Source organism: Parasteatoda tepidariorum, chromosome 8 (genome assembly GCF_982258835.1).
Source record: "Parasteatoda tepidariorum strain Cologne lab strain chromosome 8, Ptep-v5.0, whole genome shotgun sequence".
Lineage (NCBI taxonomy): Eukaryota > Metazoa > Arthropoda > Arachnida > Araneae > Theridiidae > Parasteatoda > Parasteatoda tepidariorum.
The window spans coordinates 63,044,273-63,072,254 of record NC_141762.1 but is presented as its reverse complement, the minus strand read 5'-3'; the positions used below and the strand labels follow the sequence as shown (position 1 = coordinate 63,072,254).

At 29.6% G+C, this 27,982-nt stretch overlaps 1 protein-coding gene across 2 annotated transcripts; it reads right to left on the bottom strand.

Annotated features, from left to right (window-relative positions):
- Positions 1-31: 31 nt before the first annotated feature.
- Positions 32-26,708, bottom strand: LOC107437408 (short-chain specific acyl-CoA dehydrogenase, mitochondrial-like). 2 transcript variants are annotated; one of them, XM_087168995.1, is made up of 11 exons: positions 26,461-26,708; positions 23,488-23,654; positions 17,146-17,295; positions 15,117-15,228; positions 14,067-14,182; positions 9,164-9,370; positions 9,021-9,077; positions 6,964-7,044; positions 3,237-3,332; positions 1,220-1,276; positions 32-331 (listed from the first exon to the last, which is right to left on the bottom strand). In XM_087168995.1, exons 1-11 carry the CDS (start codon positions 26,510-26,512, stop codon positions 176-178), a joined length of 1,251 nt encoding a protein of 416 aa, XP_087025121.1. In that variant the 5' UTR covers positions 26,513-26,708; the 3' UTR covers positions 32-175. The 2 variants fall into 2 exon arrangements, with proteins under 2 accessions (XP_087025121.1, XP_042911916.2); XM_043055982.3 differs by lacking the exon at positions 3,237-3,332.
- Positions 26,709-27,982: the final 1,274 nt, after the last annotated feature.

The following is a 27,982-nucleotide window of genomic DNA, read 5'->3' as shown; positions in this document are numbered from 1 at the left end:
ATATTTTATTGTTATAAAAATAGTGTATAAATTGATCAGAGCTTTAGTCAAATCTATAAAGGCAAAGTATATTTAAGACATTTGGGTATATCAGTTTCATTTAAAACAATAAAAATTTAGGCACATCTAGAACAATATTAATTTCAATTAATACATTTCTATGATTTGGAAAGTATTAGTTGAGCCCATATTCTTTAGTAAGATTCCCTGCAATAACAATCCTTTGAATTTCACTTGTACCTTCATAAATTTCTGTTAGTCTTGCATCTCTGTAATGCCTTTCAGCAGGCATGTCAGTTACACAGCCCATACCACCTAATATTTGAATAGCCTAAAATAAACAAATGCTCTTAAAACAACTGCAATTAATTTGTTTGGAATTTTTTTTTATGAGTAATTGTATTATTTGGCTGATTATCAAGAACAAATTGATAAAAGTATTTGCATCTGTGCGACAAAGGTGCTATGTTGCAATATAACAGAACTGTATATACTCTTACATAAACTAAATAACTTAATGCATTGAAATGAGATATGCTAAAAATCTGATAACACTACTGAACTGCACAAGTTTCATTTTTGTTTAAATTAACTAAGTTTGTTTAATTATAAGAGTAATTCTTATTCCTCTGCTTTAGAATACAATAGGACTGAGGAAAGTGAGCAATATATTTTGATGAAATTCTTTAAAAGTTTGGAATAATACTTTCTACTTTTAATAAGAAAGGGATAAATTACATTGTACTAAATTTACTCCATTAAAGTTTAATTTGCAAATTATGAATACTGTATTTTTCGTTTAGGTCAACTGCATTAATATAGTCTATAAAACCAAGCTGCATTAAGGGCCAAAAAATAAATAAATAAGCAAGACATTTTTCAGAAGAAAAAAAAAATCACACTTTGGTATTTTGATCGTTATTAGTATTTTTATTGCATGCATTGCAAAAAAAACAACTCTTAGAATAAGGTCATTTTTAAAAAAACAGGAATTTAACTTTAGAGCAACTCTTCACAGCTATTCAACAGCTTAAAAAAAAGTGAATTAGCACATTTGTATTTTGTACAAAATACAGCATAATTCCGAAATAAATTTACTCCAAGTCTTTTGCATAAAACTAGGTACTTGAAAATATCATATATATATATATATATATATATATATATATATATATATATATATATATATATATATATATATATGTCTTGAACATATTACCTGATGTGACACAAATGTTGCAGTCTCAGAAGCTGTAAGTTTAGCCATTGCAGCTTCCTGAAAAATAATATTTCTTTAACAATTAAAATAAATAAATTAACACTACTGGATCATAAGAAAGTAGTAAATGTTGCTGTTTCAAAGGTAGTATGACAGATAGACAGCTTTTTATGAATGTTACATTTAGTACTGGTAAATACGATACAAATACTGAACACTACTGAATCAAAATCAGTATTTAGGAAAGTTACAAAAGTCCCAAAAGCAGAAAGTTTTCTGTGGAAGTTTCCTGTAATATAATATTTCACTTATAAATGTTTCTATTGATAAAACAAAATAAATGCTGAACATTATTGAGTCAAAAGAATATACTCAATAAGTAAATTTTCCGGAGATTCAAACCGAGTCATCAATATTCTGCATTTAATGTAACAAATAGTAAAAAAGTATAACATAATATTGAATCAAGTGAAGTATGTTCAATGAAAATCATCGAAAATTGTATGATGAACATAATTTTTGGGCATGAAATCTCATACAAAATAAATTATTTCTATAAAAAAATAGGAAAAACAGCTATGATATTTCTAACAGCAAAAACTTTCATCCCTTTCCTAAATTAACACAGTTTTTCTAACATATATTTTGACTTCAATGAATTAACTAGTCATTTCATTATGTAAAATATATATATATAAAAGGCTTTGAAAAAGTTGATTAAATTAGTCACTTTAATTTCTATCTCATTAATTCTTTTACAATTTTTTATTTCACATTTCTTTAAGGAAGCATATTATACTTTGTATTAAATTTTACACAACTTACGAATTTCGAAATCTATTATGATGTTAATGATTAAATATTTAAAAGTTTAAGTTAACAAGCTTTTGAAACAAAATTCGTTAAATTTGAACAGAACTTCGAGTATAAATCTATTTTAAAAGATGAATTTAACAAACATGTGGTAAAATATTTTCTTGTTTCACACGGGATTTCAATAAGTTAAGATTTCCATTAACCAAATTTGAATGTATATTTAAATTTTGTTCTCATATTTTTTAAATTAACATTTTTACACCTTTATTGAATAAATACCATAAAAAAAGAGCCCAAACAGAAAGATCCTAAAAGAAAAATGAATTAAAAAAATTATCAATTATCAATATGAATTCCAGAATATATATTTGGTTGCTAATAAAGTTTCTACCAGATTGACAACTTTTACAAAACTTATCCTTACACTAAATTACAGAATTGCGATGTTTATATGTAGTGATTCGTTATACGCTGTTGATATTTTTCGATAGAAGTTTATGCACCTATAGCAGTATATGACTAAACCAATTGCTATCGAGATTTAAAATTGTGTAGTCTCAGTTGGAAGCAAACCTTTATGGCATTCTCCTTTACTTTGAACATTAAATTAAGAATTATTTTTTAATACATTCTGTTTTAAGTAGTTGTAGTTAATTTACGTCGCACCAGAACTGTACAATAGGCTATTGGCGACTGTCTGGGAAACATCCCTGAGGATGATCCGAAGACATGCCATCACAATTTTGATCCTCTGCAGAGGGGATGGCACTCCCGCTTCGGTAGCCCGACGACCTGCACGTGAAGTCGAGCACTTTACGGTAGAACAGTTTAACGAGGACCAATACCGCACACCCTCGGTCCCTACGCAGACTAATCCAAGTGGTCACCCGCCCGCACACTGACCGCAGCCAGTGAGGCTTGACTTCTTGTGATCTGCTGGGAACCGTGTCTTAACGATCAGTCCACTGCGGGACACATTCTGTTTTAAATTAAATTTGATTCTTAAATTTTAAAACCAAAAAAAAATCCTTACTCCCATTAAATCTGTATCTGTATTTTAAATTAAACTTTTACTTTAAAACAGTACATATTTGGTTGAAAATTATATGTTTCACATCGATTTAGAATTCAATTTCCGCATCGTAGGTTTTGGTGTATAAGTAATACGGGATAATTCAATAAAAATTATTTAATTTCATGCCTTTGTGAATTTTTGTCCAGCATCTTTCAACATGGCAGCTTTCCATGTTAGCAAACGAGCAGCTTCTAATCTTGTTTCCATATCAGCTAATTTCATCTTAAAATAGAGAACAGCAAATATTCAAATGATATTAAAAATATTTGAACAGTGCGCACAAAAAAGAACCAACCTGAATAATTTTATTTTTGATCTAATGATCAGATCTTTACATGCGACTCATTTTTAATGGTTCGAGGGAATTATCTCAAATATGCTACTTAATCAGTGCAGGCAATATTTTAAGTTATGAAATCAGACACAAAAACGTATTTTCTCTGAATTAGCATACCTTTTTTTCAACGGATTCGGATTTCTAATCCTCAAAATATAAAGGGGTAGCCGCAATCAAAGGGAAATACAGTCCCTATCGTTTGGTCAGGAAAGTAATGTGAAGTTTGAACCCTATAAATGTAAATTTTACTTTTTGTGTATTTTGCCCTACCTCGAGCAATTTTTAAGGAAATCGAAAAAAAAATTTGCACACAATTATAAAATTTGTTTTTACAAAGATAATTTCATGCAAAAAAATTTTTTTTTTTAAATATTCATAATTTTTTAAATAATTAATCATCAAAAAAAATTTGAATTATAAAGGATACATTTTTTTACATCATTTTAAAATGCGTAATTTTGTATGGCAAAATATGAAATTTGAGCGAAATCTGTTGAATAGTTTCTGAAAAATCGAATTTTAAATATTAGACTTTTTCAAAATTTGATTTCTCAAGTATTATTCGAGTACAAGTAATTATGTATCTTGCCATGTAAAATTACATACTTATGCGATATAAAAAGTGGTTTTTCTTTACAATTCAACTTTTTTTTCGACCATTATTTAATAAAAGAATTAAAAATAATAAATGCTTACTAAAATTTATTTTTTTCTTAAAATTATCTTTGGATAAACAAATTTAATAATTGTGTGCAAAAATGTTTAAATTCGCTTAAAAATTTCTCCAGATATGACAAAATACGCAAAAAGTAAAATTAACATTAAAGTGTTCAAACCATAGGGACTGTATTTCTCAGATTGCGGCTTCTATTCTGAATCCATTGAAAAAAAAAACATGTTTATTTAGAAAAAGTACATTTTTGTGCCTAATTTTGTAACTTAAAGTATCATCTGTACTCAGGATCTCCCGAAGATTTTCGCTTTCTGGAGAAATTTGCTTGACTGTTCGGCATAATCTGGCTACAGCTCGATATGCGTGCTTATGATATTGGACAAGTCTGAACCTGCATATTCATGAAAATGCTCGTTTAAAATGTGTGTTTACGAAAATCTTTAAACTTAGTTTTTCAATGAGTTTTGTTCTTTTTTAAAGATAATGCAAATCAGTAATGTGACATCGTTCGTCTATTTGCGTAATTCACTTTTTATTATATGAGTTTTTTTTTTAAAAAACAAGACTTTAAAAATAAAAAGTTTTTACAAGATAGACATGGCTGTTCTAAGTTTATAGTGGTATAATAATATTGCAGAATTATGAATTTTAAAACTCGCTTTTAAAACTCGTTAGAGTTCTAAATCCAAAGATATCGCCTGAAAAATTACATCTGTAAGATACCTAGCCACAGGGCCGTCTTAACAGCATGCAGAGCCCCAGGGCAAGAAATGTTTTGGGCCCTTATAACATATAAAAAACTTCACATATAAAATAAACCATTTTTAACATATGCAATAATTTGAACAAATTTAAATACATCTTGATTTAAATGTATTTAAATTTGCTTTTAGTAGTCCCAAAAAAACTGAATTAACATAAAAATTTCATTGGAACGTAGAAAAATAGATTTCGGTTGCCTTTTTAAGTTTCCCTGGTGATAAACTATTCAAATTATTGTTGTTTGCAAGGTAATCAATCACTACTCGTAGAAAGAAAAACAAAATACACACTTTATACAATATAATATATTTATTTCAAAAAATATATAAGGTAATTTTGTTTAGTCTTAATTCATTTTAATACAATTTATAAAAAGTAAGATTCTCAAGGGTCCCCTGAGTGCCTGGGGCCCGCCCGGGTGTGTCCCTGCGTAAAGACGGTACTACTTAGCCACCTCGAATCCGAAGTCATTACTTAGCACCTTAAATGATAATGCTTAGTGTATAAATAAATAAGGAAAAATAGGCATATAATTCCTCCTTTAGCCATTTAAAGTTTGGTTGAAAAACTGAAAAAGCGCATTTAGAAGTATCCATTTTTGTCAACACCCATATTGAGCTGTGCCAGATTTAAAATCTCACCGACAATTAGCAGGGTAATTCGGATTTTTTTTTTTTTTGCAGCCACGTACTTTTATGTTTGTAACTGAGTAATAAGTCCCTGACATTTTTATGTGCCTGATTATTTTTTGTATAATCCACAAGTTTAATAAAAAAATCAGTATTTTTTTCAGCCTCTCATACAGAACAATTTTAAGGAAAAAATAATTGGGAATGTTTTAATATATGCAGACTCGATGTTAATATTTTTATAAACCAATATCGAGAGTTTTTTAATTCCTTGTTTGCCTTCAACTCTGGTGCTCATGTGACGTGTGTGACAACAGGCTATCATTTGATTCAGTATTCGAAAAGGTTGGCAGATTACCAAATTCTTTGTCGTTCGATTTGTTGGACAATGAAAAATCTTCCTCTTGATAGAATTAATTTATTTGTCTTTTTTTATATTTCTGTATTAAATTATTCTTTACTTATTGACTAAAACTAAAAGGAAATCAATAGCTCATTTTTGTCAAGGAGTTCATGGAGGTTAAGGCTCCTTAATTTCGTCCCCAACAGTCTGATTGAGGCAATGAAGTCAACATTGTGCGCAAACCGCCTTTACTTCTTAGACAAGCTGGTATCTATCAATCTGAAGAGCTTCAAGCCGCCACTGGATATCGAATCCCAGTTCTTCACAACAGTTTAGTGGTTTACTCACTGACTAAATGCGGATCATTTACTAGAAAAAAAATATATAAAACCTTTAAATATGTGGTGGAACATAGCATATACTGAAAATATTAGCAACAAAATTATTTTTCATTGAAACAAATGAATAAAATGCCTATTTATGACACTGCCAAATCAGGAATTTCATTCGGCAAAATGCTGATTTCTCCCCTAAAAATATAAGTTTGATGTGCCTGACAAATTCATTAGCATATGTTTGATGTTAGGTCACCATCTTGAATCATTAAGTTTAAGTCCTAGAACGTGAAGATCTAATCATTAGATTAAAAAGTATTTAGAGTGATTCGTTTTATTTCGGCGCACTCGTATAATAATATTTTTTTTTGCATTAAATAATAATTCTCATGTAAATCGCAACATCTTTAAAAATATAATTTAATTCAAACAGTAGAAACTATTACCTGTATTGCTTGTTTATTAAGTAAAAAAAACTAAACTAAACTCAGCGGCACGACAGCCCATAGTGGGCCAAGGCCTACTGTGACCATCTCAATTTGCTTGACCTTGGCCTCTGGGGTGCAGGAGCAGATGTTCCGGTCAGGTGGTCAACCGAACGCGGAACCCCCAGTGTTTAGCTCCCAAGCATGGTTGGTACTCATTTATCGACCCACTGAAGGGATGAAAGGCTGAGTCAACTCTGCCCGGCCCGAGGACTTAACCAAAGACATGTGGCACGGAAGGTTTGTAACATTAAAAATAAAATTTAATTCAAACAATAAATACTATTACCTGTATTGCTTGTTTGCTAAGCAACGGGTCTCCAAATACTAATCTATTTGAAGCGTAAAGAATAGAACAATCAAGAGCAGCCTAAAGTATATGAACAATATGAAATAGAGACTATTAAAGTAAATCAGCAGTCAGAAAGTAAAAAAAAAAGGCACTTTAAATACATAATGAACAAAATGAATGAATGAAAGTCTAATTGTTTTTATTTGTTAATATCCCAGTGGAGAACATAACATAATTCCTGCAGAAAGAATTTTTCTTTTGAGAAACAAAAAAATTTGGTTTTATTCCCTGCACAATTTTTTGTAAGTTTTTTTTTCTTTTCTGCAGAATTATTTTCAAACGATGCATTTCTCGTATTTTGGAGGTGGAAGAAATACTTATGATTTTCCCCTTTACAAATAAAATCAAATCTGGCATGACTGTGAGTAGGAATTTTGTTACGAACTCAGATTTGTAGTAAAAGAAATAATAAATCATAGTGGTATATTTGTCCTTCCTTTTTTTTATTTAGTTAAAATAAAATGTATTCTATATTTTTGACCTTTATTAAATCGCTTACAGTAATTGCATCAGAAATATATATAGTGTTTTGATCATTTTTGGAAAATAATGCTACGAATTTTTATTTATTTATTAATTTTTTTTTTTTCACAAAAAAAATCTGGATGTCTTTCATTGCTCAGTTAATACTTTTGATACTTTCATGATTTTTTTTTCTTAAAGAAACATATTACGACGCATGCATTTTATCAATTTATCTAGCATTCGGATCGGGGAATATAAGAATCTTCTAAAACAGAAAAATTATTTATACATACAGTAAAAAAAATTAAGAAAGAAAAATTGAGAAAAATGATACTATGTGTCAATAAAATAATTAAATAAATTAAAATAAATACACTAGAACAGTTAACCGATTTTACAGAGAAAGATTGTTTAAATTTTTAACTCGGATTTATAATGTATCTCAAGTAGTTAAAAAGTAATACATTGAGTTATAGCTCAATTGATTAATTTCAGAGAGAAAAACTATTTAATCTGTTAAATCTGATTTATAATATATGTCAGTAAAGCAAGTATATTAAAATCTATACATTGAGTTCTAAACTAATTAATCAATTTTGTAGAGAAAACATTATTAAATACTAGTTTAGCACTTTTAATACACATTCTTCCTAAGTTAATTTTGTATTTTACTTGATAAATTCAAAGCTTATATATATATATATATATATATATATATATATATATATATATATATATATATATATATATATATATCAGAATGAAGATAAAACAAAGGAAAATTATAAACATATGAAAAAAAAAGGGGGGGGGGGGATAATAATGAGAAAAAAAATAACTAACAACTGATTAAAAGAAATAAAAAAACAAAAAAGGATGAAATTTTTTTAAAAAAACCGGAAAATAAAAGATATAATCTTTTCATCAGCCCACACGATTATATCCGCAAAAAAGAGTGCTTTCTGATATTTTATCAATATAGCCAAAGCAAAATATATTAATACAATAGTGTGAGGAGCACTCAAAAAATTTTTTTTGCAAAAATTACAAATAAAATAGAACAAAATAAGTAACACGTAAAAACATAAAATAAAATAAAAAGAAAAAACAGTATAAAGCAAAATCTCTAAAGCGAGTAGCGAAATCAGATGTACTTACATGAACGGGAAATTTTTCAAGAATGATTTAAAAATATTTTCGCAACAAGATTACAAAATATGAAAACAAAAGCGCAAATTGAGTGTAACTAGAGAAATTGAAAGTGCCGTTCTTACTGCATTGAAGTGATTTGTTATGCTGTGCATTGATTTGTTAGTTACCAAGGATGGGCCCGAAATGGACGTGCGCAAGGTGCGCTGGATAATTATAATATATATATATATATATATATATATTTATGCATTTGGAAATTAAGAAGCTTTTTCTTTGCAAATAAATTATGAATATAAGTTTTGTTCTACATTGCTTCGAAAGGGTAAGACAATTTAAAAAAAAAGAAAGAATTTTTTTTTGTTTATTATTACACTCACCTGCGCAATTCCCAATGCTTGCCCAGCTACACCGATTCTTCCAGCATCAAGGAGGATCTGAAATAATTTTGTTGTATTAATAAACACAATTTTATGTTTGTATTAAACTGAAAATTCAACTATGATAAGCTAGAAGAAATTACCATTGCAATTTTAAATCCCTCTCCTAGCTTGCCTAAGAGGTTTTCTTTCGGAATTTTGCATTCTTCAAAAATTATGTTACAAATTGATGTTCCATTAATTCCCAATTTGTTTTCATTTTTGCCTAATGTGAGACCATTGATTGGTTTAGGAACAATGAAACAACTTATTCCTTTGTGCTTCAGAGCTTTATCAGTAGTAGCAAGCACCTGTGAACAATAAAATAGTAACTTTAGTGCACATATTTAATGGTGCCAGAGATATTAAAAGGCTGCGAGAAAGAGATGAGTTGTTTCTGTTTTAAAGGTCTAAGATGATTCAAACCTGAAATCAAAAATTTTTTTTTTAAGATTAAGATTGCCTGAAATTTGACATGCAAAGTACATTAAACATGCACCTGAAATTTAAAATGTAACGTGAAATGTAACATGTGAGATAAATGTCAAAACTCTAAAATACAACAGTCCGAAATTCTTGAACATTTCTGTTTTATAATAATTAGATTCCCTTTCTAGATTTAACAAGATTCATAATTTTAAGATTCTGTTAAAAAAATAAATAAATTGCTTTAAATCAGATTTTCTTAAAAGATAATTCCAGACTCTCAGATTATGAATAGCTAAATTTTAGAATTATAATTTGAATTTTAAATAGCATTAAAAATAAATCATTACAGTATATTTCGAACTACATTTCTGCATTAAAATTTAAGACACCCAACTGCATGATTTAACTTAACGAAATGAAATAAAAAACCTGTCATTATACCACCAGCTACTCTAAAATTCTATTTAAACTAATGCCAACTGTAAATCATTTAAAATATATAGTACAATATCTATGCATAACTAACAATCACGATTACTAAATATTAATTAATTAAAATTTTAAATTTCAGAGTGTAGATTTTTGATTGCATAACCTTATTTATTATTCCGAATGCATAATTCTTTTTAACGCTTCAGCTGTAAAGGCCTTTTTATAGTGTCCCCTGTTGGACATATGAAGATTTGTTGTTTCTTTACTAAACAAACGTAAAAATTGTTTCTTTACTAAACAAACGTAAAAAGTAGTTGTCAGGAATAGCTACAGAAACTTTTGTTTTTAATTCCACTATTCACTACACTACTTTTCTTAAAATGTAGTACACTATTACAAACTACCAAAAAAGTGTGACTACACTAATTTCTCTTTGTAGCATGTTTCTTCCGACCACTGGACACAGCAATACATTTACAATAAATTTTAGAACAATAAACTTTTTTAAATTGTACGAGGTTCATCCAGAAAGTAAGTTTCCCTATTTTTTTTAAAAAAAGAACTCATACTTTCAGGAACATATTTATTTGCAACAAGTACAGCAATGTTTCAGGTATTTTTCAACATAGCCACCACCACACTTGTCGTATCACGGGATCAACTTTTGTATCCCTCTGTCGTAGAACTATGCCGCCAATGAATGGAGCCACGTGGTGAAACAGTAAACACTGAGCGTTACTGTGAAACACTGTGGAAATTGCGACGTGCCATTCAAAACAAGAGGTGAGGAATGCTTACTGCAGGTGTTGTGCTCCTCCATGACAATGCTCGTCCACATACGGCTCGACGCACAGCAGCTGTTTTGACAAATTTTGGCTCGGAGTTGTTTGATCATCCACCTTACAGCGCTGATCTTGCTCCCAGCAATTTTCATGTTTTCTTGCACCTCAAAAATTTCCTGTCCTCTGGTGAGCGTTTTGGCAACGACGAAGAGCTGAAGACGTCTGTCACACGCTGGTTCCATTTACAGACAGCAGAGTTCTACGACAGAGGGATACAAAAGTTGATCCCACGATACGACAAGTGTCTCAATTCTGGTGGTGGCTATGTTGAAAAATGGCTGAAACATTGCTGTACTTGTTGCCAATAAGCATGTTCCTGAAAGTATGAGTTCTATTTTTTTAAAAAAAAAAACAAGGAAACTTACTTTCTGGATGCGCCTCGTATGCGAATGTAAAGAATATCATTTTCTATCCTCTTACCAATTCTATTAAATACATACGCAGCACATCTTAAACACACCTTAGGGTGTGTAACTGGTGTCAGCAAAGGCGCAGTAAAGTTAAATGTTTCATAAAGAAGGAGGAGGGGAAATTCCCGCTTTGACGAAAGAAATTTCGAATTTGACGGAATCATTTATAAGTGTATAATCGCTTCAAGAAAAAACTCTTCTGTTGTATGAAATTCAATAAAAAATTCTTCTGTTGCATGAGATTCAATAAAAAATTCTTCTGTTGCATGAAATTCGATAAGAAAATTCTTCTGTTGCTAATATTTTCTCAATATGTTAATTTCTTTCATCAATAAATTACTGATTTATTGATTTTATACTTAATTATTCTATAGTTGATTAGCTGCGAGTGGCCAATGGGTAAAGTATTAAACTGTAGTCAAGAACTAGGGTACGATTCTCAGTGATGGCTTGAAGCCTTCCTCAGCTTCAGATCGCTTGGTAAGTTTGTCCGGGAAGTAAAGGCTGCTGACAATTTCTGTGCGCAATGCTGACCACATTGCCAAAGTCAGCAATTACGACTTTGTGGCACATAAAGGACTCCCTTGATTTCTGAAACAGCGCTGTTTCAGAAATGTTTTACTTTAATTCTATTCAATAAATAATGAACAATTTGATAAAGAAATGTAGAAGAAAAAAAGGAAAGACATTTATTTTCATCTAAATTGCAAACATTATTTTACGTTATTCCACGAATCGAATAACAAATAATTTAGTAATCAAATCTCAAGAATACCCAATAGAAATGTTTTGAGAATCTTGGTTTAAAATGAAAATATAGTTGCAGTAGCTAAAAATAAAAAAAAAAAAATTATTATAAATAAAAAGTTTGCTGAACTTATTTGAAATATATTTATTTGTTGTTGTTTTATGACACTTCCCAATACTGACAAGCCTGTTTAAAGACAGAGGGGTGAGCTTCTTCTTGTTTTTCAGTGACGCCATTTTTGGCTTAAAATTCAAAACGCATTCATACGCCATCCATCCACAGGTCGTAAATTTGACCTAAGCCAGAGCACGATCAATCTCTAATCCAGTACCAACAGGGGTATTAATTTGTTACGGGAACCTGGAGGACTTTCTGACCATGACAGAGTTAGTGTACACTAGTCACCATTTACTAAGAAGGGAGTCTCCTGCCAGCGAGAACTGAACTCACAACCTTTTGGACAAAGGCGCAGCGATGTACGAACCAGGATATCTAATTATTTGTTAAATTTAAAAAGTGAACAATAATAAAATAGATACTAATATAGCAAACGCCACTTTATGCCTAATTTTTCATTTAATATGCATAATAATTCAATAAATGAAATAAAACCAGCATATAAACAGATGAAATAAAAATGATAATTTTAAAATTTTTATTGATAATTAGCAGTTTGAATAAGATTTTACTTTTTTTCGCTTAGTATAAAAGAGATTTTGTAAAATTATCTTACCAATTTAATGTAATTTCCATTGTGGCTAAGTTCTAAATAATTTCTTTTGCCATCAGAAGGGAACTTTTTTTATCTCCTAATATATTTTTTTTAAAAATATTTTATTTTAATTGCATTAAAGGCTACTGCTTCTGCTTTTTACTGCTCCCCAATCCTCGGAGATTTACAATTAAATCATTCCAAATAAATAAGAAATTTAAACAAAGTAAAATGCGGTTTGCATAGCTAGATTTGTGTTTACCTAATAAAATAAGAGAAAATGATTTTTCGCAAATATACCAAATGGCCAAAGAAAATTTGTCGAATAGTGCAAATGCTTGGGAGGTCACAGCAACTTCCCGTGACCTCCAACCTGAGTGTCAGGTATTAATGCAAAAATATATGAAGATATATATATTAGTGCTAAACAGATTCCTAAAGTAAAAAATATTAGTTTTAATACATTCAAGAAATAGAAAAAAAAGATGTAATATAACAATATTTTATTACATCAAAAATGTAGTAAACTGAATACTGCTAATACAAATTGAATTTCGATAGCTACAATTTATTGCATATTATTAAAACTTGCACCATCTTTGTCAGATGCCATTAAGAATAATAAATTTTTAAAAAGAGAGAAATATAAATAAGACACTTAAACTAGAAAAAAACATGTAACGTAAAAAGTTTTTTTAACCTTCTTAAAAATTAACAAGTTTTGCGAAATAATTATTTCATGCATAAATTTTATTATGAATAATAGCATAATAAGAAGTAGAGTTTGAAACTTATTACTAAAATTTACTAATTGACTTTAAAACAAAGCAAATTGATATAAATGTGGATTAAATTAGTGTCATTAAAAAGAAATAAGCTTTTAGTATTTTTTTATGTTCACAAATAACACGGGGAGGGGGGACAAATAAATTTTTTGTTGCATTTATGCAAATATTTGGTATTGCCTAGTTGGGACAAAGGAATTTTAAATCTGAAATTAGTTTTGCCCTGAGGCTAAATTTTTTTAAAAGACGGCAATTTTTAGTCCATTTCTTGTCAAAATTTACAAGTTTAAAAACGGTATAGATAAAAAGGGACACATAAATATTAAGAAAAACTTCTAGGGAAGACAGGGTACATCCTCAGAATTACAATTACATAGAAACCCATGCCCTATATGGTCGTCATAGTCGTCACTTTCCTATTATGATCTAGATACAAGAACATGAAGAAATAGTTCATAATATCTACAAAAGACGCATTTTCAGACATAGGTTTCTTTGCAATTTTAATCTGATAATGTGTCCTGGCTACCCTAGAAGTTTCTTACAACTTATGATTTTATATGTCATGTTCTTCTTGTATTATCTGAATATTATCAATGAAAAAAATATTAATTTCCGATGATAAGCCTATGGCAAAAAAGATACTAACTAGAGCTGCTTCAGCCTCATAACCATTTGTTATCCAGGCTTTAGTTCCATTCAAAATCCAAGAATCTCCATCCAATCTAGCTGTTGTTGATGCAGCACCTGCATCACTACCATTACCTATAAAACTTATAAGTTTAATATCAATTTTTTAATACCACTGATTAATATGGTTTGAAAATTTAAAATTATTAGTAATAATAACAGAAATACTGTAGATCCTAGCATATAAGTTGATTTTTCAGAAAACAAAATTTCATGAAAACCAAGGGGTCGACTTTATACACCAGTAATGAACTTGGAGATTTTTTGATCATGAAATATCTACTTCTTATAAACAATGAAGTTTATATAAATAATTCTGTATCAGTTTAGCACGTTAAAAAGTATTTTGAATATGTTATAAACAATTGATTTTGTATTTTCTCTCATCATATCTTCGTTACGTGCAAAGGTTCTTTTTTAGAAGCAATACTTTAACTTACATTCGGAAAAAGAAATTAAGAATAAGAATTTATTCAAGAGTATTTCAAAAATATAACATAATAAAACCTTTCAAAACGTACCATAAAACAACAAATTTAAAAATGTAAAATGACGGATTTATTAGCAATTTGCAGCGTCGTTACACAGATTTTATTCTGCAATGGATTCTGCTTAATCTACTGAGTTTCACAAAAACTATTCCTTCATTCTATTAAAAGAATTAAATTCCCAAATTTAAAAAAAGTTTCAACAAAATCGAAATTTTCATTTTTTCCCCCGCCATCATCTTTTATACGCCCGTGATACTAAAAATTTGCTATTTTATAAAACAAAATAAGAAATTGACTTATACATTAGGATAGACAGAATTTACTTTTTCAGTTTAAAATTGAATTTTATTTCTGCGCTATAAATGGATGCAAACAGTTTAATATTCACTTTTAAGAACACTACATACACTATACACTACAGGGTAGTCTCTTTTCATATAGGTTCACAGATTACATTAATCAATGCTTGGAAAATGAAAATTCCTTTTAGGATCTCAAACATATAAACATATGTTTACCTGGTTCACTTAAAGCAAAGCAGTCAACTCTGTCTCCATTTGTAAAGGGTGTAGCATATTTTTTTATTTGATCTTCAGTTCCAAATTTCAGAAGACCACCAAGATACAAGGACTAAATAAAATGAATTAGAAAAATATAATACAACACAATAAAAGTACACAAATTTTAAACAAAAGATTACATCTGATAATAGTTGGCTATTTCTAAATGAATTTTGCCATTACAATTCTAATGGATTCCTACACAGTAACATATAAGTCTTATTTCAGGGTTAGCACTCAAATCTGGAAAAGAAAATTCCCTGTGTTTTCCCCATACATATTATGCACAATATATTAAGAGGAAAGACGCAATCACTGCGCTGTTGAATGATCTATATTAGACTAAGTATACTAGTTTTAATAGATGGAAAAACTTAAAGAAATAAAGAACAACTTTGCATACTTATAACAAATAATGCTATAGTAAATGAAATAGCTGAAATATCACCCTTAAATATCCCATAGATTGCGTTTTGAGTGGTCACCACTCTTAACCCTTTCGCGCCGACTGTCACATATAAGTGCCAGCAAGAAACGCGCTCACTTCCTGGCCGTCACTCATTTGTGCCAGCGTTTCGGAACGTTTTAAAAAACTTAATTTCTTCCACAAGATGGCGTTGTATCTCCATATGGTTTCAGATACATGTAGATTTGATCTTCTACTCAAGATGAGAGTACATTCGCGTGGTTTTTAGGGGGAAGGAATGGTGGGGAAAGGAATGTCTTATGACGGCTCTTTAAATTCGCACGTGGTATTTGTTTACAGTAAGCAGGGGAGGGTTTTTTTTCTCGCTGCTTTCGATTTTCGGTTTAGTTTTTAGTGAATAGTAAGGTCTTGTAGACCCCTGTTTTAGAATTTTTCATAAGAAAGATGAACTTTAAGTCATATATTTAGTTTTCAGATATGTAATGTTAAATGTTATTAAATGATAAGTACATAAGGAAAGGAAAATGTGTAAAATATATATTTGTGCAAGAAATAATTAAGTAAATAAAGTATCCATAGAAATATATATAAAGCATATGTCATTTAAATACTCTACAGAACAATATTAAACAACGCGTTGATATTTCGGTAATTTCATGGAATTAGGCTTAACAGCAAAAAACCCTCTGGCCCAAACGCGGGTGAGACTGGCTGCCTCAGCGGTAAGTGCACTTTCGTGCATTCCCGTCGCGAAAGGGAAGACGAAAATAAGAAATAAAATTCAATGTAGTTTCCCCTCTCTTTCAAATTAGCTATTTCTTGTTTCCATAGCAGCAAATGGCTTTAGACTTGGCTGCCAGAAGCTTTATATAGACAGACTATACTTAACTATATATTTTTGTCACAATGAATATTTCATTCGGAAATACCATTTTATTTTATAACTGGTGTGGAACACCCAACCCAATTCTGTTCTACTCCGCAACCTTGGAAAGTTGAACCTAACCCAGAAGACAAGGGAACTTCTGAATCAACAAACTATACTTTGTGGATGACTTTTTGGTGCAAATTAAAACCAAATTCAAAAATATTGCAAGACAATATTTAAAACCACAATAAATGTGAAAATTTACACTAATGACGCCACTCAGGATCACACCACAAGATGCATAGCCTCTAGATACTTTTTTCATAGCTATTGCATAAGCTAAAATCTAAACCAGCACCTCCATATTTCCCTATTTTTTTTCCTTATTTTTATATGGACAATCTATACCAAACTATATACTTTCGGTGCATTGAATATTTAATTTAAAAAACTGGTTCTATTTTATTTTATAACTGGTGTTGAACAGCCGGCCCAATTCTGAGTTTACGAATATCATTGTTCTACTCCGCAGCCATGGAATACTGAACCGAACCAAGAAAACAAATGAACTTCAGGATCAAGCATGGGGACGAACTGGCCTTCATGGAAGACTTCTTAGTGCATACTAAAACCAAATTCAACAATTTTTCAAAATAATACTTAAAACCACAATAAATGTGAATACTACTTACATTATGGGCACTCATGATCCCACCACAAGATGCACAGCCTCTAGATACTTCTTCCACAGCTATTGCATAGGCTAAATAATCTAAACCTGCACCTCCATATTTTTCAGGCGTATATACAGCAAGCATTCCAAGTTCTCCTAACATTTTTATCTTTAAAGAGAAAAATATGTTTTAATGAATGCATGAAAGAAGAAGGGAAAAAGCAGGTTGACTACTTTTTCATAAAATTTTATATATATATATATATATATATATATATATATATATATACACAATCCAGTCACATTAATGTGACCACCTGTCAAAATCCAGAATAACCACTTTTGGCTGAGCGAACCGCTGCGAGACGTGCAGGAAGAGAGTCAATTAGGTTTCTGAAGGTGTTCACTGGGATGTTGAGCCATGCCGACTCCAGTGCCGTGGCCAGCTTCGCTAGATTACGCGGTTGAGGATCCATGGCGCGAACAACTCGATCGAGGTGGTCCCACAGATTCTCGATTGGGTTTAAATCCGGTGAGTTTGCTGGCCAGGGGAGTACGGTAAATTCATCCTGGTGCTCTTCGAACCACGCACATACACTGCGAGCTGTATGACACGTCGCATTGTCCTGCTGGTAGAGGCCATCATTCTGAGGAAAAATCATTCGCATGTAGAGGTGGACATGGTCCGCAAGAACAGATGCGTACTTGAGCTGATCCATCGTGCCTGCCACAATGATGAATGCACCCAGTGAATGCCAGGAAAACATTCCCCAAACCATAATGCTCCCTCCTTCAGCCTGCAGCCTTCCGGCAATTGTTGCAGGATGTTTGCTTTCAGACGTTTTACGCCGTATACGCCAACGTCCATCTGTGCGATGGAGCATGAAACGTGATTCATCGGAAAAAACCACCTGTTGCCACTCTGTGGGCGTCCAGTTGCGGTTCTGGCTTGCAAATTCCAGCCTTCGTCGCCGATGAACAGCAGTCAGCATAGGTGCATTAACCACGCGTCTGCTGCGGAGGCCCATGCGCAGCAACGATAGCTGAACAGTGGTTGAGGATACACTCTTGGTAGCCCCTTGATTCATCTGGGTGGTCAGTTGCTCAACAGTTGCACGTCTATTCGCCTGAACGCATCTCCGTAGCCTTCGTTCGCCTCTGTCATCTATGGCCCGTGGAGCACTACGTGTGCCACGCCGCTTGTTTTGTATAGTGCCATTTTGCCATGCACGGTATACTTTTTCCACGGCGGTACGCGAACAGTTCACAAATTCAGCCGTTTTCGAAATGCTTCCACCCTTGACCAGAAAGCCAATAATCATGCCCTTTTGGACGTCGGATAAATCGCTACGTTTCTGCATTACGCCAACGATTGAAATGCTTTCAGATGCCTTAAGACATCCTGTATATACAATCCAGTGTAATGTGCTGCCACCTACCTTCTGTGATTGGTTATTTCACGTTGACGTCGAAAGTAGGTAGTGGTCACATTAATGTGACTGGACTGTATATATATATATATATATATATATATATATATATATATATATATATATATATATATATATATATATATATATATATATATATATATATATATATATATATATATATATATATATATATATATATATATATATATATATATATACATACACCGAAAAGCCATTACACATTATGACCACCCTGCTAATAACATAAAGGTCCACCCTTAGCCCTCAAAGCTGCTAGCACCCGCAGTGGCATTGATTCCTCAAGGTGCTGATAGGTAGCCTGAAGTAACTGGTACCAAGCACTCACCAACTGGTCCTGCAATTCCCTCACATTGCGGGGGGGGGTTAGCGTGGAAGCAGGAATTTGGTTTTCCAAGAAGGACCACAAATTCTCTATTGGATTAAGGTCAGGTGAATGTGGGGGCCAAGACATGACTTGAAAGTCACTGGAAAGTCAGTTTCCTCGAACCATGATGATTCGACCCTTATGACGTGGTGCATTATCTTGCTGGTAAACACCATACCCCGCAGGAAAAACTGTTGCCATGAATGGGTGAACCAGGTCTGCAACTAACTTACAGACGTCAGGGATTGTTCTATGAGGATTATGGGTCCTAATGTGCCCCATGAAAACATTGTTCCTGGGCGAGAAACCGTGAAAACCTGGGCGAGCCCATTGTTATAGATGGAGGGTGGTCATAATGTAATGTATGGTAATATTATATATATATATATATATATATATATATATATATATATATATATATATATATATATATATATATATATATATATATATATATATATATATATATAATAAATAAATAAATACAAGAAAACACTAAGAAAGTTAAGAAAAACAACAAGTTTCATTTATTGCGCTTATTGCGCTGCATTTATTGCGCTGCAAGTAAACAGCACTCATTAGATAAGTTCAAAATGAAGAATGAAACAAAGAAAAATTATAGACATATGAAAAAAAAGGGGGGGGGGGTGGGAAACAATAACTAAAAAAATAACAAACAACAGTTTATTATACAGTTTATATAGCTTTTTACAAGAGATTAAAAATTAAAATTAGCAATATACAATTTCCTTACTTAATTATCAGTCCTAAATTTCATAAAATTGCAGTAAAATTTAGAACTATCACATGTGGGTCTAATACTTATTTAACTAAACCTGGCACCATTTTCTCTAACTACTTAAATAAGATTATTAACTATATTACTAAAGAAGGTTTCTCTTGGATTATCACTAATAATCAACCGATTTTAGATTTCATTAAACATAATAAAATTAATTCTATTGCGACTTTTGATTTCCAGGATCTTTTCAATAGCATTCCCCTTTCTAAACTAAAAGATGTCCTTTTGAATTATTACCATGATTTTAAAAATATCCTTTGTTGCGATTTTGATTATTGGGAAATTCTGATTAATTTTTGTCTTTTTAGTAATTATCTTTACAATGGAAGGGATATTTTTCTTCAAATTAATGGAAAACCACAGGGATCTAATTATTCATCTCTCTTAGCTAACTTATTTTTGCATTATTATGAAAAAAATTATACTCTTAGTATTAAATTTGTTTTTAGATATATTGATGACTTAATTATCTTTAATTTCCAAGATTTTACTGTTTTATTGAGTGATATATACCCTGAGGAATTAATCTTACTCGTAATCATGATGATAATATTAATTTAAATTTTTTGGATTTGGGTATTATGAAAGTTGAAAATATCTGCTTTGTTGATTTATACGATAAAAGAAATGATTTTAATTTTAATATTAATAAACTAGTTACTTGAAATTCTAATGTTTCTGGGAGCATCTATTTAAATACCACTTTTAATGAAATGAACAGAATTAAAAGTATATGTAGTAATATTTATTTATCCAAAAAACAAATCGATAAACTCTTTCAAAATCTGATAAAAAACAATGGATACCCAACTAATGTAATAAAATTTTATATAAAATCATTGAATTAATCGTATATTTTGGTGGATATATTTACTAAACATTGTTTTTGTTAATTTTTATGATTTTCCCATGTGTAAATCCATTTCAGGTAAATCCATTGCCAAAATTATTTACTAAATAATTTCTTTGTTAATTTATATAATTTTTCTATGTGCAAATCCATTTCAGGCAAATCCGTGGTTAGAATTATTTACTAAAAATTCCTTTACTAAATAATTTCCTTTGTTAATCTATACAGTTTTTCCATGTGCAAATCCATTTCGGGCAAATCCGTGGATAAAATTGTTTGCTAAAAACTTCTTTATTAATTTATACAATTTTCCATGTGCAAATCCATTTCGGGCAAATCCGTGTTAAAATTATCTATTAAAATTTTTTTCTTTGATAATTTAAATAATTCTTGTATGTGCTAATCCATATCGTGCAAATCCGCGGCTAAAATTATTTGCAAAACAGGCAATTTATGTTTCTCTTTTCTATTTTATATTTTTCTTAAATAAGCATCTATCTTCTAAAACTATTTATGATCAATATTTAAAATTATCCAGTATAATATTACCTTGCGCACATCCATTTCGGGCCCATCCTTGCTAACTAACAAATCAAAATTCAGAATAACAAATCACTTCAGCAGTGCAGTAAGAACGACACTTTAAAACCCTCTTGTTACACTCAATTTGCGCTTTTGTTTTCATATTTTGTAATCTGGCAATCTTTCTGCGAAAACATTTTTAAATCATTCTTGAAAACTATCCGTCCATGTAAGTTGTTCTGATTTTGCTACTCGCTTTATAGTCCTCCCTTTTTAATGTTTTTTCTTTTTATTTATTTTATTATCTGTTTTTACATGTTATTTTTATTTATTTTTAATTTTTGTGATCTATTTTATTTGTAGTTATTTTTACAAAAAAATTTTTTGAGTGCTCCTCACACTATTGTATTAATATATTTTGCTTTGGCTTTATTGATACAATATTAGAAACCATCCCTTTTTGCGGATATAATCGTGTGGGCTGAAGAAAAGATTATATATTTTTTTTCCGGTTTTTTAATTAAAATTTCATATTTTTTTTTTTTTTTTATTTTAAATAATATGTTGTTTGTTATTTTTTTACTTATTATTTCCCACCCCTTTTTTTCATATGTCTATAATTTTTCTTTGTTTTATTCTTCATTTTGAACTATATATATATATATATATATATATATATATATATATATATATATATATATATATATATATATATATATATATATATATATATATTTATCATGCCATGCATATAAAATATCATGCCATACGGAATCATAAATCTTTAACACAGACACAGAATAGTTTAGATATTTACTTCAAGGTGGAAAAAAAAGGTTTCAGAAAAAGGTTGTATTTCAAATTTATTTAATTTAAATTCAAATTATTATTTTGAATTTATTTATTTAGGACTGTTCAATTGAATAATATGATTTAAGTACTTCATGTTATTATATTGAATGATGAAATTCCTGCTCCATATTTGCTTTCAAAATCAGACAAATTTGTCGGAAATTGCTCTAAACCTATTTCAATCATGTTATATCCTAACTGTGCAATAATTGATTATTTATTATTTTTTAAATTGTGCTAAATCTGTAAATTAGGCATTTTCTAAAAGACTGTTCATGATTTATTCGAAATAATTAATATATTTTGGTAAAAATATCGGACAACTGATAATTATAAGTTGATTTTGCTTTATTCATATAGCATACACCTATGTCACATTAAAAAAGTTGATTTCTAATTCTAGCTTCAAATAGTTTAAAATTATAGTTCTTAAAGCTTCACAGGTTTAAGTTGTTGCTCCAAATTGCTTCAGAAGTGAAAAGTTGCTGCTCTAATTTGTTCCTAATTACACTACAAAAAATAACAAAAAAATATTTCAGGCTACAGTTTTAGCACATATTTTTGGTAACCTCATAAAAAGTGAAGTAAAAAACTGTACACATTTGTAGCCACATATTAAAAGAAGATTAAGAACGAAAGAATAATTTAAAATTTTTGATCCTCAACTATTGGTATCAAGTGAAGAAAGGATTAAAATCATCTGGAAAAGTTGGTCACGGAACTTTTTAGTCGAAGTATTTTTTTCTTTCACTTTATTATTAATTTTGAGTCACTTATGAGCATGTGTTTGCTTCAATTTTTTTTAAAACAGAATTTTAAAAACATATGTTAAAGACCATTAAAGACAAAAATATTATTACAGAACATCCTGCGTAAATATAGAATAGACATTGCATTTTAAAATTTTTGTATTGGGTATTCAAATATAAATTTAGATATACAATAAATGAATAAAGGGATTCTAATTATACCGCAACACTACAAACTTCTTGAGAAAAATTAGAATTCAAAGCAAAATAAAAATTATATTTAAACTCAAAATAATTGTATTCCTAAGATCTATATAATGCAATTCTATAAACTAAAATCATCTATACACAGCATTAACTATACATAACATTAACTCTAAAGCAAAACAAAATTGATAAAAGTGTTTTTTTAGTTCTAATGCTTTTGATAGTATAAATTTTTCTTGTAATTACAAATACTTAAAGTGAATATTTTTAAATTTTATACTTTTTGCATTTAAAAATTATTTTAAGACGGTAATGATGATATGTTTCAGGTATATATTGCAATATTTAGTTGATTTGAGTGAATTGAGTTGATTGAGTTGAATTTGAGTTAATGATATGTGAAGATATCTACATAACACAAAATTTTATAAAATGCAAAATTATAAAACATTATAAAGATCATTTTGTCTCGATTAATGCATATATCAAAAGGGAATGAATGATACAAGGGGAAACAAATTAATCTAAGATTCTAATTACTTGATCTTTAGGAAATATCTTTTTCTCATCAATCATAGCTGCTACAGGCTGCAGTTCTTTTTCAGCAAATTCTCGAGAAGTCTTCTGAAGCATTTTGTGAGTATCGGACAAAAGGCATGCATTTGCGATTGACCTGATGCCTACTGTTTTTTTCAGTAATGGTCGCCCTGAAGGAATTTATTTAGCAAAAGAAAATTTTTAATACAAATAAAAATAGTAACAAATAGAAAAAGCTGGAAAAATAGAAACCGCTCTTCAGAGATATATTTAATTTCTAATTTTTTAACTTCTCCATTTAATATAGCGATGGATATTTCTTACCGAAGAGTTATATGATAAGCAGAATTTAGTCATTTTGCTTCCCTTTGTTGCATTAATAAAGAAGTTACATCTTAAAATTTTTAGATTTCTTTTATTCTTAATGATAAGAAGAAAATAAAAAAGCTCTTCATTTGCGTACAAAAACATAGCAAATTTAAGCACTTTCAGTCAATAAAATAGTGCAAAATAAGTTTTAATTTAATACGAATTGTTTATTAATTATATACTTTTCCAGAATTCTATATAATCTAAATTTCGTGCACACTCATGCTTGGAATTTTTTTTTCGCTATGAGGAAATAATCAAACTTATATGAAGTGTAAATAGAGCTAAGACATGCTAATTATTATAATTACAAAGCAATTATGAATGTACCACTATTGTGCATATTTATTTGTACTACTATCAGTATGTTACGAAATTTCAGTAATTAATTACAATTCCTTACATGATGCTGCTATTTTCACAAACATAAGTGTAATTTAAATTGAAAAAACAAATTACATTAGAAATGAAAGTTGCTTAGTATTAAATTTTACAAAACAACTACAAAAAGAAAAAGTTAAACAATAAATAAAAAAAGGTCAAAGTTGTAATTGCGTTATTACGATCACTGCTTACCCATTGGTCAAATGCTTTTTCTTTCTAGATTGAAACGCCACAACATTTCAAATCATGGGTTCCAAAAACTGTCTCAATTGATGTTTGTCGTCGTATTGGTTTTCAAATCCTGCCTATATGAACGTGTTTCACGATGTCACAAAATACTTTTCCTTCTTTAGTATTCATATTTATATTGAAATCACCGCCAAGCCAGTAATTATAAGTCAATAATAAAATAATATAAAAATACTTTAAGTTATTATTATGTATTTACATTAAAAATACCAGCTAGTGAAAATAAAAATAAAAACAGCAGTAGTCACCATAGCAACTCAGGCAATGACGACGCATTAACAGTGCTTACTATTACTCTTGAACCTTGGTATACAAAAACCAGATTAACTATAAACTAGACAAAAACTATTTATTCTGGTGGCCTAGTCTTCAATGCAGTTGAATAGTGTGATAACGTCCAAATAAGTTGCGCACGCCATCAAACCCCAAAAAACACCCATTTTGCCAATGGGTTATAGAAATATCTGTACTTGTTTATTTTGGGCAGCCATAACAATATTGCCTAACAAATGGAATTGACACCAGTGATGCTTAATTGATGGTGGAAATAGTTATTACTGGTATTGTGTATAATAGGCTGCTAATATATTACTAAAGAGATTTCAGAAAAATAATTTTTTTAAGACCCCTGAAACGAATAACATTGAAAAAAGGGATATTTCCATATTGGAACCCGTTCATGCCAACTGAAATTGCCAAGGCACCAAAAGAAATTGCTCAGTAGTTTAACTTGGATTAAAATTAAAATAAAAAAATACATATTGGGTTGCAAGGGGATTGGTTAACAGGTTTAATTGAGGAATTATAGTTTCGCCTAGCCGATTTCTGGAAATCACCAATTAAATTAGCTCTAATCACTTGGCAATTAAATTTGCTCTAACGATCCAGAAATCTCCCACTAAGAGATCGCTGTCTTTCAGTTAGCCAAGTGCCAGTAAAAAGTCAATAAGAAATATTCTCGCAGGCCCTGAAAATGCCAAAATTTGACAGTAATTTCGGCGAGTGAGTACATCAATATAAAAATCATCCAAAAAATATTTTCAATAGAAGTTTAACACGCTTTAAATGCTCACTTCATATTTACTCCTTAAAAGAATTCTCGATGAACTCCATATTTAATGTTTGCTTACTTTTTTTAGTTTTTCGGTTTTCAAATTGATCATAAAAAATCTATAAAATTCAAAAGTAATCCTTCCCCAACATAATTTGCAGTGTTCATTAACACAGCAATTGACATTGTTACTAAAAAAGAATAAGTAAATAAAAATAAAAAATCAGAGAAATTAAAAGAAACTCAGACACCTTTACTTTGTTCCATTAGTTTTCCATCATTTTTTTAATAATTCCTATTACGTATTTTATTTTGATGAATTTAAGTAATTTGTTATCATACTGTTATTCAAACTTAAAGAAGTTTATTCAAAAGCTCAAATAGAAACACATTAAGTCCTTTCTAGAAATTTGCACTGAAGGCATTTTATTATGCTCATAAAATTAATCAAACTTGCAGACAAAGTGTTGTGACACAATATATATGTTATTTTGAAATAGGCACATAAACAAAACATATTTAACATAATTTAATTATTAATTAACAATTTAATTTTGGAAATTTAAACATAATCATATTTAATTTAAGCACAAATAAATGAATAATTAAAACAAACAAATAACACTGATTATTGGTCTTAGCAATTAATGCTGCACTTTTCTAGGCTTTAATTTCTCTAAACTTATTTTAGCTTCTGTTTATCAATATCAAGTGTCTTGAAATTGATAATGATTAGACAGTTTTTGCTATTAATCATTTCTACAAATTATTTATGGGCAGTTTATAGGCCATATTTATTAACTTGGAATTTTGCAATAACACTCATTTCTAAGCATTTTTTATAATAATATGATAAAAATGTAACTATTATTTAAATGAGAAAAAAACAGATTTATGCTTTTACCTATGAATTTTTAACTTACCTGATAATCGGAAGAGCGTTGCGAAATAATTTTTCGGTAGCATGAAACCCATGTTTGCACGAAATCTATGATAAAAATCCCTTCAAAAATATCACACATTTACTTTATAAAAGAAATTTCGCTTTAACAATCAACATAAAATTTTTATCGTTCTCAGAATTGGTGGATATGTGGCTTAACTACTACTGTAAATATTGAATACCTATTAACTAGTATATAAGACACGTTAACTTGATTCTACTTTGACATAGTCTAAGATTAAATCCCCTCAGATACACCTGCTTTATGTCTTTCTTCAATTTTTACAGGCACGGAGGATAGAAAAAAAAATAATCACAGACAAAATGTTATAATAGGAATCAACAGATACAGTAATAGTAAATCAAGATTTTAAAGAAACAAGAAAAACGAAATAGAAAATAAAAACAAAACATAAATAAACACTTACTCACGGAATCTATTCGAGTGTGCTATGCTGAAAATGTTAAGTTTCAAATGTTAATTTGAAATAGAAAGTTCGGCAATCGTAATAATTTTACATTTATTGCATATTATATACTATACTTTTAAGGCAGCATTCTTAATAAATAAAAAATTACTAAAATAATTTTATTTTAAAAAACAAAGTATGAATTAATGAATGGTATTAGAGTTTCCCTCAGAAATTTCAAGTTAAACTTCAATTTATGGTTATAGAGTTCTAAAAAAATAATTATTAATGCTGAATACATAATACTTTTTTTCCAATATTTAAACATTATAATATAAATTTTGATGTTGTTTAAACAAATTAATAGCAAAGTAAATGGTGTTTTTTTATGCAAAGCAAAATCCTACTAAATCTAGATTTTATATTTTTTTTAAAAAAAGTAACCAGAATTAGTAAAAGTAAAGATACATTATGTCTAAATTATACGCAATAATTTTTTTAAAATACAAGAAAAAAACCTTACGTCATTAACAAATATACAATAGAAAAGGGAAAAAAACAGTACTATTTTTTTTATATACAAATCTTAAACTAACAAATAAATGCCATTGAAATTAAAAAAGATAATTATATTTATTACGAAATAGATATTTTTAATAAATTATAATTCACAAGGACTGCAAATTTTAGTGTCGGATATCAAGCCTTACTTAAGATTGTCAATGGTAAAACGATGAAAAATCTTCATTCCTCTACTAAAATATTTTAAAAATAGTCTTTTTTTTTTAAGGTTATAACGTTCACAATTACATTAATAACTTTTAATCGTAATGACGGGTTTTCGTCGATAGAAGGCTGATTATTTAGGGTTCCGTAAAGGATAGCCTAAATAATAATTGGGAATCGCTGCTTCAGAGTATGGCATAATAATCACTAATTCAGCTAATTTTTTTTTGTTTTTTTTGTTTTGCACTTTTATCAAATGTGTGATAATAAGAGCTATAGTTTTTAAAACCAGAATTTTCGATAAACTGTTTCAATGCGAACGGAAAAATTACCAAATGAATGGTTTAAAAACCATATATTTTGGTT

Coding starts and splice junctions, on each gene's coding strand:
- LOC107437408 (XM_087168995.1), bottom strand. CDS start 26,512: ATGGGTTTCATGCTACCGAAAAATTATTTCGCAACGCTCTTCCGATTA. Junction 23,655..26,460: donor AACGCTCTTCCGATTATCAG/GTAAGTTAAAAA, acceptor AAATTCCTTCAG/GGCGACCATTACTGAAAAAA. Junction 9,371..14,066: donor ATGAGGCTGAAGCAGCTCTA/GTTAGTATCTTT, acceptor TATTGTTCACAG/GTGCTTGCTACTACTGATAA.